Source organism: Ostrea edulis, chromosome 6, assembly GCF_947568905.1.
Source record: "Ostrea edulis chromosome 6, xbOstEdul1.1, whole genome shotgun sequence".
Taxonomy (NCBI): Eukaryota; Metazoa; Mollusca; class Bivalvia; order Ostreida; family Ostreidae; genus Ostrea; species Ostrea edulis.
In genome coordinates this window covers 3,380,236-3,395,889 of record NC_079169.1, presented here as the reverse complement: position 1 = coordinate 3,395,889, position 15,654 = coordinate 3,380,236, and the positions used below count along the sequence as shown (strand labels likewise).

At 35.7% G+C, this 15,654-nt stretch overlaps 1 protein-coding gene across 1 annotated transcript; it reads left to right on the top strand.

The window, feature by feature from the left end:
• Nucleotides 1-945: 945 nt before the first annotated feature.
• LOC130047062 (uncharacterized) lies at nt 946-14,329 on the top strand. The gene is made up of 6 exons (XM_056141260.1): nt 946-998; nt 6,868-6,993; nt 9,981-10,130; nt 10,454-10,568; nt 11,119-11,159; nt 11,539-14,329. The coding sequence occupies exons 3-6, from the start codon at nt 9,992-9,994 to the stop codon at nt 11,817-11,819; spliced, it is 576 nt and encodes a 191-aa protein (XP_055997235.1). The 5' UTR covers nt 946-998; nt 6,868-6,993; nt 9,981-9,991; the 3' UTR covers nt 11,820-14,329.
• The last annotated feature ends 1,325 nt before the right edge of the window (nt 14,330-15,654 follow it).

Below are 15,654 nucleotides of genomic sequence, written 5' to 3'. Positions count from 1 at the left end.
TCTCATAACTCCTATAAGCAATACAAAATAGAGAGTTGGGCAAACACGGACCCCTGGATTTACCAGAGGTGGGATCATATGGTGTTTTTGATACTCAATATCTTGTTCTGCGTATGGTAAGTTTTTTTTTAAAATCGAGATAGGTTGTATTAGCAAAGTAGATCGTTATAACGACAATAGGGTTTACAAAATGCTGACTTGAAACGAGACTGTTGAAACCCCTGCACCATCGAATCTAAACATGATGTAGAATTAAACATTTGTTGACGGGAGGTTGTAATTTGGAATATCGTCAAATACAGAGTACAATGTATCAAAGCTTTCAGTTCCAATGATATGACTTGGTTTTTAAGGTTTTACTGTAACGAAAGATATATATTGCATGTCCCTTCTTTAATGCAGAGATGGAGATGACATGAATTTTAAAATCTGACTTTGCGAAGAGTCGAGCTCACTATCACCTGTTCAGGAAGGGATTGATCCGTGGGTGAGATACTTTTGGAGTACTGCACCATGATATTCCTGTTTTATGAACTATGAGGAAATGGTATGTCCATTAACCAAGATATTGTGAGAGTACTGCACCACGAGAGTCCTGGTTTATAAACTCAAACCAGATGCTACTTTGATGTCATATTATATGAAAGGAAATATTTCTCTAGAGAACGAGGAAATATTGCTCAGAAAAAGCTTATGATTACTAATTTCTTTGAAAATGTATGCAATGAATTTTTTAAAGACATGGTATTTTTATTTAAGCTTAAAAGGAATTGTCAGCCTTTCAGCGAATCTAAACCACGGCTTCCATTGTCCCGATCCGTAAGTAGCATTTAGATATTCTTATTGTAGAAAAAATATATAACTGTATTTTATGTAGATACATATAGATTCACCAAGACATTTGACATGGTAATAATAAAATGTCTTTTCGTATATAAGTATTACAGGAAAGACGAAATGTTGCACGGATTACAGAAATGTTTCAGGGCGCTGTGAACGTACGTATTCGTTGTTTTTACGTAATCGTTATTATTAGAGCAGTTGGGATTTCGTGTCTATTTGTAGTAGGATATTGCTCTATTGCGTCTATAGTTTTAGAAGTGATTAGACGACAGCATTTTGTACAAACTTGTATAGCAATTTAACAAGTGTGTAAATACATGTAGTTTTTAAGACATGAACTGCATCAAAGGCAAGTTATGTATTGCTATTTCTTGGGTTTTTTTGTTTGACATTTTACCAATGTAGATAAATGAATCAAAACTGCAATAAGACGGATTTACAAGCCGTCTACGTGTTTCAACTACCAACTCAACTTTATAATAAACGGGATCCGAGTGATTTTAGCTTCTCCATCGTCAACTTCCCATAATTATGTAGCAATATTCCATTACCACATGCATATAATGTGTATTCATCCCAACTGATTCAAAACGCATGAACTTGTTCTTCGTATGATTATTTTTTTAATCGAGGAAGCAGGGTTCGACACTAACGTTAGTCTCAGATTGTTTTTTAAGTTCTAACAAGTTTATTACTATTTCGGATTTCCAATATTTCAGCTTGAGCACCACTGAAGAGATTTCAAACAATTGTATATGCGTTTTAAAATTACATGTAGCCATGTTGCATATTGATCACTTCAATCAACAATCGTTTATAAGTTTGCCGATTTTCATGTTATTAATTAAAGAATCCGCCTGATAGATAAAATTAAAAAAACTGGCTGTAATAACAGTCCATGACTCATTGCAGTGAATAACAGACACAAGCAACGTTTACCAATTTATTCATATAACAGCAATGACACATTCGGAATATACTGAAATGGACAATATCGGCCGCATGTGAAAATTTTGTGGGGTAACTGGAGAGTCGCCTAGTGAGCCAGTTTAACTTAACTTGTAAGGGGTACACTGGGGGACCCGAGTAAAACATTCAGTGCCCAGACCTGAACGGACACCAGCGTTCTAAGGATGTAAGCGAGACTCGCCCTTCTCACCCTGTCTCCTGCAGTGCTACCTGGTATGTACATTATCATGTTGAACATAAGCCCCAAACATGCATCAGACTGTATCATCCCCTCACTGAAGTGAGGTGGATGTGGGCCCAACCGTCCCCGGTGGTGGTCCCACTATTAGTTTACTTGTTTTAACTTGTACGACTTTTAGTATTGTAAATTGCCCCCTGCTTTAGAAGCACGTGGGGGAAACAACCAGGTTTTGGAGCAGAAACAGTCATCACATACCATTACCGACTCCCCAGTTCGGGAACAATGTCCCCCAAAAAAACTTGTAGGATTAAAAACTGAGTGAAACTCAAAATACAATAAAGAATTACATGAATAAGAATAAGTCATTTAACCAAACCACAGTACTTGAAACTGGAGTTGCACAAAAATTACAGTAAACGCACAATTGACAAACAGCAACAAGCACGAAATGATAAATTACTTGTGCGGCGGGTAAGAAAAACCTTGACATTTGAAGAAAAAGAAAAAAAAAAAGAAAAAATTCCAAGGCCGCTGATATTGTTGAGAAATAATTGATTTCCCAGGACCGACATACAGACGAGTGCCATCTGTTCGGAACAACTCAATCTCAGTAGCCTTGATGGCATGGTTGTGTCCAATGTACAAACCTCCAACCTGGTTAGCCATGAATTTTTATCATGCAACTATGGGCATATCTTCTAGGTACTGAAAACGTGTCGTAGGATTGCCATCCGCATGAAAAGAGCAATATATAAGTAATGGGAGGAGGGCTATAAATATGCCTTAATTAGTAGTGTTGGGCAGATAATTTGACAAACTAGGGGTTTGCCGGTTTGGTTGGTCTTGGACCTATGTGAAAATACGAACGCTTGACCTAGCTGGTTTTGAGAAACTTGTAGAATCGACGATGACAAAACTTACTGACTGCGCAAACCGTAAAAATGCCCCCCCAAAATAAGACATGATTAAAAAAAAAAGGCGAGCGACATACTGATGTTAAAGCACGAAAGATATAGGAAGTCTTGATATATTGAGACACCTATAAACCGCTTGACACCTTCTAGGGATGAGAGAAATTTGATTGGTTGTTTATGTACATCAACCAGAATTCGCTGTGAATTTTGCCCCAAGACATAGCAGGGTTGGAGGCCTTACGGAGTCGGAATTGGTCGTCATACTTTTGCCAATTTTGTGAACGATTAGCTGCAAGCCTTATATCTCGCATGTACTTAAGCATTTCTTGGGCCGTTTGACTATGTTGAAGTACAATGCTCATGTAAATCATGAAGGCTGATGTCCACTTTTCTATGCTCAAACAGGAGTTAAGTTGGCGCTTGACTACGCACAGCTTGCCATTGACAAGTTGTAAATCCCTGTGGGACTCAAATTTCTCCAATTCCGTAGCAGATTTGAGTAGGACAGACAGATCAATAAATCCCCCTCCCATATTTTTTGCTTGAGTTTAAGCGGGACATGACTGCCGATATCATCGCATGTAGATGTAATTTGACAAGGTAAAGCCAAGGGTAAATATGCCGCTTGGTTCAACAAAAAATTGCAAGACTCACCCGGGTTATCCGGTGTACATGTATTATCGATTGGGAATCGAGGGACCTCCTCAGGGGGCTGTGGCTGCCCCTCTGCAGGGGCTAGTCGATCCGTCCAAGGTGTGACCGTGTGATTTGGACTTCGTTCCCGGAATTGAGCTGTTGTCCGACGATTACGTTTCATCCCGACCCCCCTAGCCGGGGATCTCTGGGTCGTTGCTCGTTTTTTAGGTGGCATTCCTAATGCAGGAAAAAATTGTCAAAAAGCTATGTGTAGGGAATACATCCAAAAAAAGGGTGAAAAAACTTCGGCCACATGCTTGGTTTCCGCCTCTAATACAAGACCCACGTTGCTGCTTCGGTTGGAAAAAGTGTAATGAATGGGTTCGATCACAGGGAGTACCGAGTGTGACGTAGTGCATGCAAATTAACTTGTACCGTCTAGCCGCTAAAGTCACGTAGACCCGACCTACAGGGTGTATCAAAATTAATACGGACTATTTGATATCAACTCAAATGATCTCGATTATTATCCCACATGTACAAGTAAACACCCGAAAAACAATAACAGCCGGGCTTCGAACAGTGGTGTTGTTATTTCAGAGATATGTTACTGCATGTACAATTTTGGAGAGGGAGAGTAAATATTTTTTATCCGATGTTTCTAAATTTAATTTTTGCACATGAATTGTAATTGCTGTATAAAATTTTGTGTTTTACATGTTTTTGGGAGCTACATTTATGATGTATTATATATATATATATATATATATATATATATATATATATGTGTGTGTGTGTGTGTGTGTGTGTGTGTGTGTGTGTGTGTGTGTGTGTGTGTGTGTGTGTGTGTGGAGTGGGAAGGGACTCGGTTATGAAAGTAACGGTATATGTAGAGAATAACACATGAACATTGAATTTAATCATATGAAGATAATCTATTTCACATCAGGTTAAGAGAAATGTTCTTGTGATTTTATCATCAAGTAAAATATGTTCCATTTATTATTCAATTTCTTTATTTTCCTATCCGGATCAGTTATTACAATGGTATATATCTCTGTATTTCAAACTGCCTTATTATCATTATAACTCATAACATTTATGAAATGAATTCATTTATAAAAAGTTTTATCTTAGTACAGCTAATAGAACTCCTCGTATATATTTGGTTTGTGTGCAAACAAAGTCTGGTGGAATTGCCAATATAACCTAATTTTCACATAGGTAGAAATAAGAATTTATCGATTAAGTTGTTAATTTCACGGTGCATTAACATTTCGGTTGAATTAAAAAAGCGTGTTGCCAGGTACTGATTTCTAAGGCTTTGTAAATGTAAAGAAAGCATAAGACCTTAACAATACATGTAACATAAATATACAGGTATCATATGAACATACATGTTCTAAATATGAGTTGATTTATCGTACAATACATCTGTGGTTTGGCATCCACCATGAAAACTTGCTTATTTCAACACTTTCAAATTTCTTCCTGTCATTAAGTTTAGTTCCTTCTTACATAAAATGTATCAGGGAAACCTTTTTCCATTATCAGACACTTCCTCCATTCTACAAACACTCAAACTTAATTAAGTATGATAGTTTGGTTTAAAACTGAGTTCCGTTCTTACAATATACTTTAATAATTCTTAGCAATATTTTACATAATATATAGGATAATAATTTTAAAAAATGTATGCATCAAGTTTGACTGCAGGAACTAGTATCATTGATATATTTACATCTATTTCAATCAGTTTATCGTTATTTCGGATTTCGGATTTCAAATATTGCTGTTGAGCATCACTGAAGAGATATCATTTCTCGAAATGCACATCTGGTGCATCAAAATTGGTAACGTATAAGTTTTACATTATTTCTGATTTTGTTATAAATGTTATGGTTTTGAGTATTTGCTGATGAAATCTAAAAGATAAATATAACTGAAACAATGAGGTACTAATGTAAAGTATTTCGGTAACATTCTTTTACAATTTATTTTCAGTATATCAATGATAATAATAAATAATTAGTTCTTTTATTATTGACTCCCTTGTATTTGTGCTAATTACATCTACTGTAATTCTGTTTGTGTCAATAAATTTCATTTACAAACACTAGAAGGTCCATATTGTTATATATTTTTTTTCGTATACATATTTGTATGAATATCTATATACATATATTAATTTCTGTTGTATCAATAAGACAATGGACCCCGTAGCCGTGTGTTGAAATATTACGGTACACTATGACGTAAATCGGTTGACGTTTTCGGTTGACACGAGAACAATCGAATAAATATTGTAGTAAAGACATCGACGACGCTGGTGGTCGCCTACAGTCCACCTGTTGTAATGTCCTGTGGACGCCTTATTTACGCCTGTACCCAGATATTTCTACGATAACTTTAAAATCATTAAATAACACGGCATATTTCTCTTCACATCGAAGTATCCTATCTAGATACCTCCTGCGATTTCAACATGCTCATCAGTGCCAAGAAAACTGACCGAACGAAGGTATGATATGTGAAGCCAAATATTCATGAAGGGTGAAGATAACGAATAGTGATCAATTTCATAACTCCTATAACCAATACAAAATAGAGAGTTGGGCAAACACGGACCCCTGAACACACTAGAGGTGTGATCAGGTGCCTAGGAGGAATAAGTATCCCCTGTAGACCGGGCGCACCTGCCTCGAGTCCTACATCTTGATCAGGTAAACCGAGGTATACGTAGTCGAAATCAGTATGCCAAGAAAGGTCTAACAATCGCTTTGAAAGGCGAAAAAAGTGAACAGCAATTAATTTCATAATACGTCACACAGCATTTGAGCCAATGCTAGGTTGTATTGGTAAACTAGATCGCTATAACGACCATAGTATTTGCGAAATATTTACTGTTGAAACCACTGTACCATCAACTCGTTTGTCAGTAACCTACTTCGATTTAAAAACTGACCATACACAGAACAAACGCTTGTGTATCGAATCAATTGAGAGATATAAACACCATATGATCCCACCTCTGGTATATCCAGGGGTCCGTGATTGCATAACTCTCTATTTGATATTGGTTATAGGAGTTATGAGATTGATAACTGTTCGTTAACTTCACATTTGATACAGGTAATGATGGTATATTGCTATACAAATATGGGAAGTTCATGATGTTTCTACGATCTGCTATTGCTATTTGTTCGATGTATTTTTCACTAAGAAAATTTGCCTACGTTACATTTATATCATTATTGCTTGAGTTTAGCAGATGAAATATAAAAAAGTTGTTTTGCATTACATATCTCAATGATTTGTACACAGCGTGTCTAGGGTCATTTGGAGTGGACTGTAATAGAACCTGCCCCGATGGATATTATGGACATGGATGTAAAACGAAATGTGAATGTTTGTCAACTGAATCATGCCACAAAGTTCTTGGTTGTTTAGGTAAGTTTTATTCGTTAGTAATTTGAATGAACGAAAAAGCACACGGTGCTAAATTCATTTGACTTCACTTGAAACTTCCAAGATTGTGAGATCTTTACATTTTTCTTTACTTGGGAAAACTCCAAACAAAAATATACACTTGCATTTAGAGAATACTTTGCAGGTATTAATTAATCTTATACTGAGAATGCACCACTCTGTGATGGCTAACAGTGGTGCAGATAAGATCATGATACTGTTATTGATAAACAAATAATAATCAAGCTAAACAAAATAAGTACCTTAATTTGATTGATTGATTGCATATTGTTTAACGTCTCTCTCGAGAACATTTCATTGATATGGAGACGTCACCATAGACGGTGAATGGCTGCACAATTTAAATCTATGCTCGGCGCTAACGGCCTTTGAGGGGAGGGATCTTTATCGTGCGACACCTGCTGTAACATGGGACCTCGGTTTTTGCAATCTCATCCGAAGGACCGCACTATTTAGTCGCCTTTTATGGCAATCAGGGGGTATTCAGAACCTATTCTAGCCCGGATCCCGACCAGACAAGTACCCTGGATAAATTAACATAAGGATCAGAATCTTTTCTAGTGATGGGAATCAGCATTCTTACATAATTGTAGCACTGACAACACATTGCTATAAACAGTAGTATTCTTGTCAAATTACCAAACCAACTTACATATTGTAACGATATGGCAATCTTCAGCGGGTTTGTTGTTTTCACAAAACGAAACAGAGTACGGAAAGTTGAAGACAACACACAACGATTAATCTCATAATTCCAATAAGGAATATAAATTTAACAGTTAGGCAAACACGGATACCTTGGGATTACCTGATTGAAATACATAGATCACGGCGGATGAGACAGATTGACAGGGGATGCTTACTCATCCGAGGTCATCCGCCGTGAGCTCTGTATGTCAATTAGGTAATCAAAATAATCCAGTCAAAATCAGTGTGTAAAGAACGTCCTAACAATTGATATTCATACAATATTAATTCACAGAGACGTTCACTGACCAGCTGCAAAACGACGAGAAAACGCTCAAGTCACGGACATCGGTGAAAGCACCATAAGCTACTGCGTTTGCTCAAGAAGTAAAAACTTAAATTTCCAGATTCGTATTTCCTTGTTATTAATTAATCTGATTGCACCGATACGTAACTATCTGGATATACTGGAATCTAAAAAGAACTAATGTAATGATACAATTAGTCCAGTTTCAAAGTATTAAGAAATCAAAACTTAAATATTTGTGAAAAGGGTGTTACATATGAAATGTAAACACATGCCTTCCATTGGTAAACATCTTCATCAAGCTTATAGCGTTCTAGTAGTAAATTAATGTTAATGACCCACAACAGGGACGTGCTTAGAGTATTTATAGGTTCATATTTCACTGACCACGAAGTTATCTGGAATGTATTACTTCTATTTTACATCCCAGAATCCTCTGGACGCAAGCGATGGCTCAAAATGTTTCGTATCATAATTAACCAGCCCGCGGATTGACTAAAAATAGTAGTATGATAGGGATAAGATCTTCATGATAGCAAATATCTACTCTATCACCATGCATATGTTGTACAGGTTAAAACAAGCATAACGAGACCATGTCAAACAAAAAGCGAGATAAATTTGTATTAAGAACGCGATAGAAAGGTATGGTCGTAGAACAAAACACAGTGCAGTCGTTAACTTATTCATTTTAACTAAAATTCTACCACGTTCCCACTACGATCCTTCTATGTTCATAACAAACTACAAGCGTTCTATGATCGGCAACAGCATACTAATATCGTCGAATAGACTTCTAGTGATATGTTACATTGTAATATGATCTTGTATGTCGTGAAGGTAACGCAGTATAAATGTCGTAAAATCGGCCGCTGTCAGATCTGAGTTTGTATTGAAAGAGTGTCAAGAGCGCCTTTGAGTAGAATCATCGTAGTACGGTCGTAATGAAGACTTAACTTTGTCAAAGTGTTGGGTATCGACGCCAATACAAGATCGATCTATCAGGCAATGATTGCGCAGCCCTATCACTACCTCTACCCTGGACCTATAATATACAGGTGATTAACATATGTATGCTCAATAAAAGTACTGCTACAACGTACCTTTGATGCGATGCCCTTTCTCTCTTGGGTGTTGGTATGATACAGAATCTTTGCTGCTAACTGACCTTAAGTACATAGTATAGGTCTAAGTTGATGACACTTTATCTTACGCTCGAGACGTCTCTTTATAGGTGATCCATTTTCAAGGGCTTTTAATTCAAATCACTTGAGGGGGAGAGGGGGCTCCGTGGTCGAGTGGTTAGAGCATCGTGCTCAAAATCACATGGCTTCACACCTTTGATCGGCACGGGTTCGAATCCCACTCGCGCCGGTAAGTGAGAAAGTTTCCCACATTATTTGCGGAAGGTCGGTGGTCTCTTCCCAGGTACATTGTATCTGGGTTCTCCCTTCCACCAATAAAAACTGGCCGCCACCAGATAACTGAAAAAATTGTTGACTGTGCGGAAAACATCAATCAATCAATCAATCCAACATAGTTTACTTTAATATTTATGCATATTGTATATGTGCGTCATTAGTTTCCTTGTGTAATGATGTACTGAGATCATTTTGTCACTGGTTTTGTTCCATTGTTACTTTAAATGTCACACAAAAATAAATACAGGCATGTTTCGTATCACGTACATGTATATATCAATGTTTTGTTCTGCAAATAAAACCGTAATCAATATTTTCTTTCTAATATATCTTTTTAATCATATCTGGAGATATGAATATAAGACTGCATTAAAATTTTACAAAAACGTTCTCCTGAAATTAAAGACAATATCTTGATATACGTTATATTCCTCCTACTATATGTAAAGTAAAATACATTGACAAAGGTTTCCTATTATAACACAACTGGTAAAATGAATAACAGATATAGGAATTTCTGTATTGGTTTTCAGCCTGTATTCATATGACTGGATCTTTTGGAGAAAACTGCAGTGAGCCCTGTCCTTTTGGATTCTTCGGCATTAATTGTCTTGAAAAGTGTAACTGTAGCAGTGGTACGCATTGGTGTGATAATATTTCCGGTTGCAAGCTTAAAGATAGTGGTATGCATATCACATTTTTTGAAACTAATATGAATTTAGTATGATTTGATATCAATAAAAATATACTGACAAAGTGCTCTATGACACTTAAACGCCTAGTAAATTTTACTATAATTAATTGATATGTGATGAGATTTTAAATAGAATGAATGAAAGTACTTCAGCATACATGTATAATACAAAAGAAAGCATGTATACATGTGTGTAGATCTGCAATTTGAAATAGAAAATTATCAAGATCATGTCTGAAATGTTTACATCGAAAGGCAAATATTAAAAGAAAATATACATATGTAAGATGTTATGTTTTTCAAAACATACAGTCGATGTGAATAATCGGACTCAGGAAAACAAGACAAAACATTTAGCTTTCGTGGTCGTGGGATCGATCATTGGAACTTCAGCATTTTGGTTTTTTATATATTTAATGTGCAGCTGGTAAGTAAAACTCATTTATTTACAATTAATTCAAAGAAATACAATAATGAATTTCCAGCGGAAGAAAGCATCTATTCATAGCCTCTTCAAAACAGAAATAACAGTATATGACATACACAAGGATATCCAAGAGTACAGTGTAGCAGGGTTAAATATACAACTCAGTGTGATATTCAATATTAGATATGACTTTGACTTAATTACAGTGTACATGTATATAAACATTTAAAAAGGTATACTATTTTATTATGATTTCGAATTTCCTCATTTTAGGATTTTTAAAGAATTGTAGAGCACATAATTATGTCGCGCACCTGTCGTTAATCCTTGTCAGTATGATTAAGACAGGTATTGACTTGTGGCTGTTTAAAGTTGAATCTAAACGTGTATTATCAGGAATTATCATAACAGTTTATTTTACTATGCTGGATTGAGCGTTCTACATATGGCCCTTAAACAATTTACTATATATATCGGATCTGAACGTAATATATATTACTTGACGATTTGTACATGTTAGCAAATTTCTTTTTCAATTTGAAATGTGCAGGAAACGAAGATCGAATAAAACGATGAAAGTTACCATGAAAGGTACATTTTTTTCACAAGTAAGCATTTTCAACAGACATGAATGCATGCACCTTTTGTTCTACCCCTATTTTTAGAATATACCATTTTCTGAATACGTCTGTGGATACCAGAAGCTACACATCTTTTCTAATTAGAAATATGTATATATATACACTATAATACTCAACCAAATTAAGCCCACAGTAAAGGATGTGCTTTGTCATATCTTTATCCTTTAATGATTGCAACTGTTTGGAAAACATAATCTCTATATTATAATTTTGAAAATAGTCGCAGTGTAATCTAACATTTCAAAGAAAATAAATTTTTCCTATGAATATACGCCTTCATTGTCAATTATATTTCCATGAATTATTTCCAGTGATTTTGTGTGTTTCAGAGGATGAACATTCTGGCAATAGTCCAGGTGAATCACAACGGCAACGGGAATGTAACACACCATCAGTGGAATCTGGAAGACATGTACGCTCTAAATCACTTCGACTTGAAGCTAAGAAAACAAAACCTGTAACTCGTTCAAGATCCCATTCACAAGACACATATGGACGATTCAATAGGCATTCTGAAAACTACGACCACTTAGACTTTCTTGGACATCACAATCAGCCGTCAGTGTCTGCTTTCAGTAGCAATTATAGCAAGATAAAACTGAAACCATAATATCGATATGAAAGCACTGAAACCTTTCTGAGGAAGAGTAGCAATATGTCAATAGTTATCAGCAACAATTTACATGATTAGGAAGATGAAATTAGCGCAGAACTAAAACTGCGGTCATTGTATAAACGTCGTTCGTACAGTATATAAGAGGAAAATCAGAAACCCGAGGAGACTGCTATTTGCGAACCCATATTTAGCAACATTGTTGAATCCCAGGTGCATCCTTCATGACGAAAATGCGTCTGACCTTGTTGAAAATGTTGTTCAAGTGAGTGAGCTTCAGAGAAAACATGTTCTTATTTTACATTCTAGTACTTAGATAAGATTGCTTGACTATTACTTTTTAAGAAAACCCATTCCTAATACCAGATGATTTGAACAATTTGAAGACAGAGATTCTAGTGTTTGGTAGAGACGTTTGGTTGCTTTGGGGGGGGGGGGTGTCATTCAATGAATTTTGATGACACTCTAGTCTCAATCACAATGTATATCCAATATAAAAATGGAATCCATCACACCATTTTGTATGTCAAAACTTTATACTTGATTCGAAGGTGACACTTCAAGAAAATCAAACGAAAGTAATATAAAAGTTTGGATATCAGCCCACTGCAAAGGAATTCAGAATCTATTCTTTCAATAAGGTGCATACAAATTCGATATTGGTTTGTAAATGACAACAATAACGTGGAATCATATTAAATTTGAAGAAAAACGAGGTATTTTAGAAAATTTATGAAATAGAATTTGAGAGAATTTAAAATCATAAATACTAATTAGGACAAATCGTTGTAAGATACAAGTACTGGGAAGTCTAAATACAAAGCAAGACTTCCCGAAAAATAACTCTAGAACCATATTTCTGGGTGAAACGTCAAACTGGGAAACGGTTCATTGTGTTGTTTTCCTTTTATAACTGGTACCAACAGACGGTGCCATTCCCAATGCCAAATCTTTATTTCCCTCATTTCGAGGCTATGACATGGCCAGTAACAAACAGCTACATATGTAAGTCGTCGTAATTATGGACTCGTAATTTGCTCCGTAGTGAGGGATAACTAATTAATGAATTCACATGTGAAAAAAGTAAATTTAATGAACATTCATTTTGTATTTTTATTCATTGGAAGATGCACATTTCAGCCGTAAATGTAAACATTTAATTCAATCTTAGCTTTCTTGTCTGTCAGTTTATTTGTCTCGCTATATGGTACTATCGTCCCAAAAATAGCGTATTACTTCATTTGGTCGCACGTGCAAATATTTTCATAGATATCAATGAAACCGGTTTTACTTTTGTTCTACGTTACCAGTCATATTGCAACGGTTGTGGTATCTGAGTGGTAAATTGTTTGCTTTGTAACCTGGATGTCGTAAATCTAATTCCCCCTCATGCCATGATCGGTCAAAGCAAATAAATAGATATAGGTAGTGATTAAATTGAAAATCTTGGGTATTTCGGATATGATCTTAAATACGGAGGTCCAGTATCACGACAGGTGTTGGCAAACAAAAGAACCCTAATTGATACGGCCCTGATCGCTAAGCATAAGTCTAAATTTGGGGTACTTCTCCTACAGCTGGTGACGCTTCAAATTGAGAGAAATATTCTCGACGGGATATCAAACAAAAAGAAACAAGCACTTTCTATTTTATGCCTTAGGTTTGATGGGGGCGTGACATAAGGAAGACTTAAACAATGACCTGACAATATCAACCTTCCGGTCACAAAGCTAATGATCTAAGTACTGAGTTACTGGGATCGGTTTAACATATGTTGTGACTGTCATGTTGCCAGTGGACTGACATAAGAAGTTGCATGTCTTTCGGATGTGACTATGCGATAGGCGTTGGCATGGTAAAGAATCAGTATCGGTCTTCAGTGTTATGAATATATCAAACATTGTGTCACTTTACACATATTGGTGATGTCGACTCTAGATTTATACGAATGAATATTTGTTAATGAAATGCAAAGAACAGAATTATCTGAGTTATTTGTGAAAGGTGAAGATAATTCATGAAGGTGTTTGTAGCCAATCATAGAAACCAAATCACAACCTATTTGAAATTAATTGAATGGAATTACAATCTGATACGCAGTATTGTTGAAATAGTGAAAAGCTTGATAGTAAATGACAACAATATTTTAAGCAAATGGCTAGGAACTTATTAGTACTTCATAATGTTATTAACAATGTATGTCAAGTATCCAGAAATTGCTTGCTATTTGTGAATCTGCTCGATATATTTATATAATTGCATATCCTTTTTCATATAATTATTGTGATTGTACATGTGTGATATCGGCTTTCTATTTTGAATTGTATTTAAATCACACCTGTATTGAAGTGTCGCCTGTGGGAACCAGCAATGACATCTAAAGAGAAGTGACCCCTTTTAATAGAGATACATATTTAGTTAAGAAATGTATGTTTTTTCTTGTTCCGTGAACAATTATAGAATACTTGTTTGATATGTACATGTATATCAATAAATATAGAATTTTAGCATGTTGATTTATTTGAAAGAAAAATTATTCAGTGAAAAATCGATGATAACGAAGAGTGTCTCATAAATGCCAAAAAGAATTGGACTTTGGGACTAGGGCACACACAGACCTTTGGAAACACCCGTAGTCATAATCATGATGTTTGTTTTACGTCTCTTCGCGAATTTGGGGGTGCCTAGGAAGAGTAAACATTACCTGTGGACCGGTCACATTCGCCATGAGTAATCCGTAGACAAACTCGGTGTGTAAAAAAAGGTGTACAGATTAGTATGAAATACGTTAGATACCTAATGGAAGATTGTGTGTGCAAATTACAGAATTAGAATGACCATAGAATTTGCAAAATGTTTGTTTCCAATGAGATTGTTGAAAGCTGTGTAGCATCAAGGTTTTTGTTAGTAGCTTTCCTCAGAGCTTGCTGGTAATAATGGAATATTGCGATGTAAGCATAGGATGAAGAAGATAAAGGTTGTCATAAAGTCGAGTTGTTGGTTTGCCACAATCATCTATGCCAATTGACAGCTGAATAAAGGTAACCACTAATTTTGACTTGTAGATATGTGCACATTGAATAGTCATTTGATACCCCTGTGTCTGAGTGAATCTAAGGGCGTTGGTCAGAAGTAGATCAGATGGGCGAAAAAGTAAAATGAAGATAACAACCTATCATTGGGTCAAATGCTGTCTGGTGTTTCATACCAATTGTTAGAGCGCTCTTAGCATACTAATTCTGATTACGGATAACTCCGTTTACCTAACAAAATATAGGGCTCATGGCCGGTGTGACCAGTCGACAGAGAATGCTTACTCCCCCTGGGTACGTGATTCCACCTCTGGTACTTACAAGGATCGTGTTTGTCTCTCTAATTTGTATTCATTAAAGGAATCATGAGATTGATCATGTTTGTCATCTTCACCTCTTATTTCCAATTGCTTTCTATAGCATGTAAAGATTCTTTCAACAATATATGTATATCTGAATGCTCAACTTATAGTATACCATTATGAAAATAGCTCAAAAATATATTGGATTTATTTATTTATTTTTTAATCTGTTTTTCGCCACATCTAACAATTTTTTCAGTTATCTTGTGGCACCCAGTTTTGGAATCCCCCTAAATATATATTTATAATGTAGCAAACCATGACCTGCAAGCTGAAAATTTATTGAATGATGAATAGTAATTCTATTGAAAGAGGCATGTTTAAGGTCTAACCATATTCTAAAGAATCGCATTCCTTCTTTGTACATTATGTTTAGAACATGTAGAAAGTAAATGAGAGTTCATTACAATTGATATATGTTGCTTCATATATAAGACT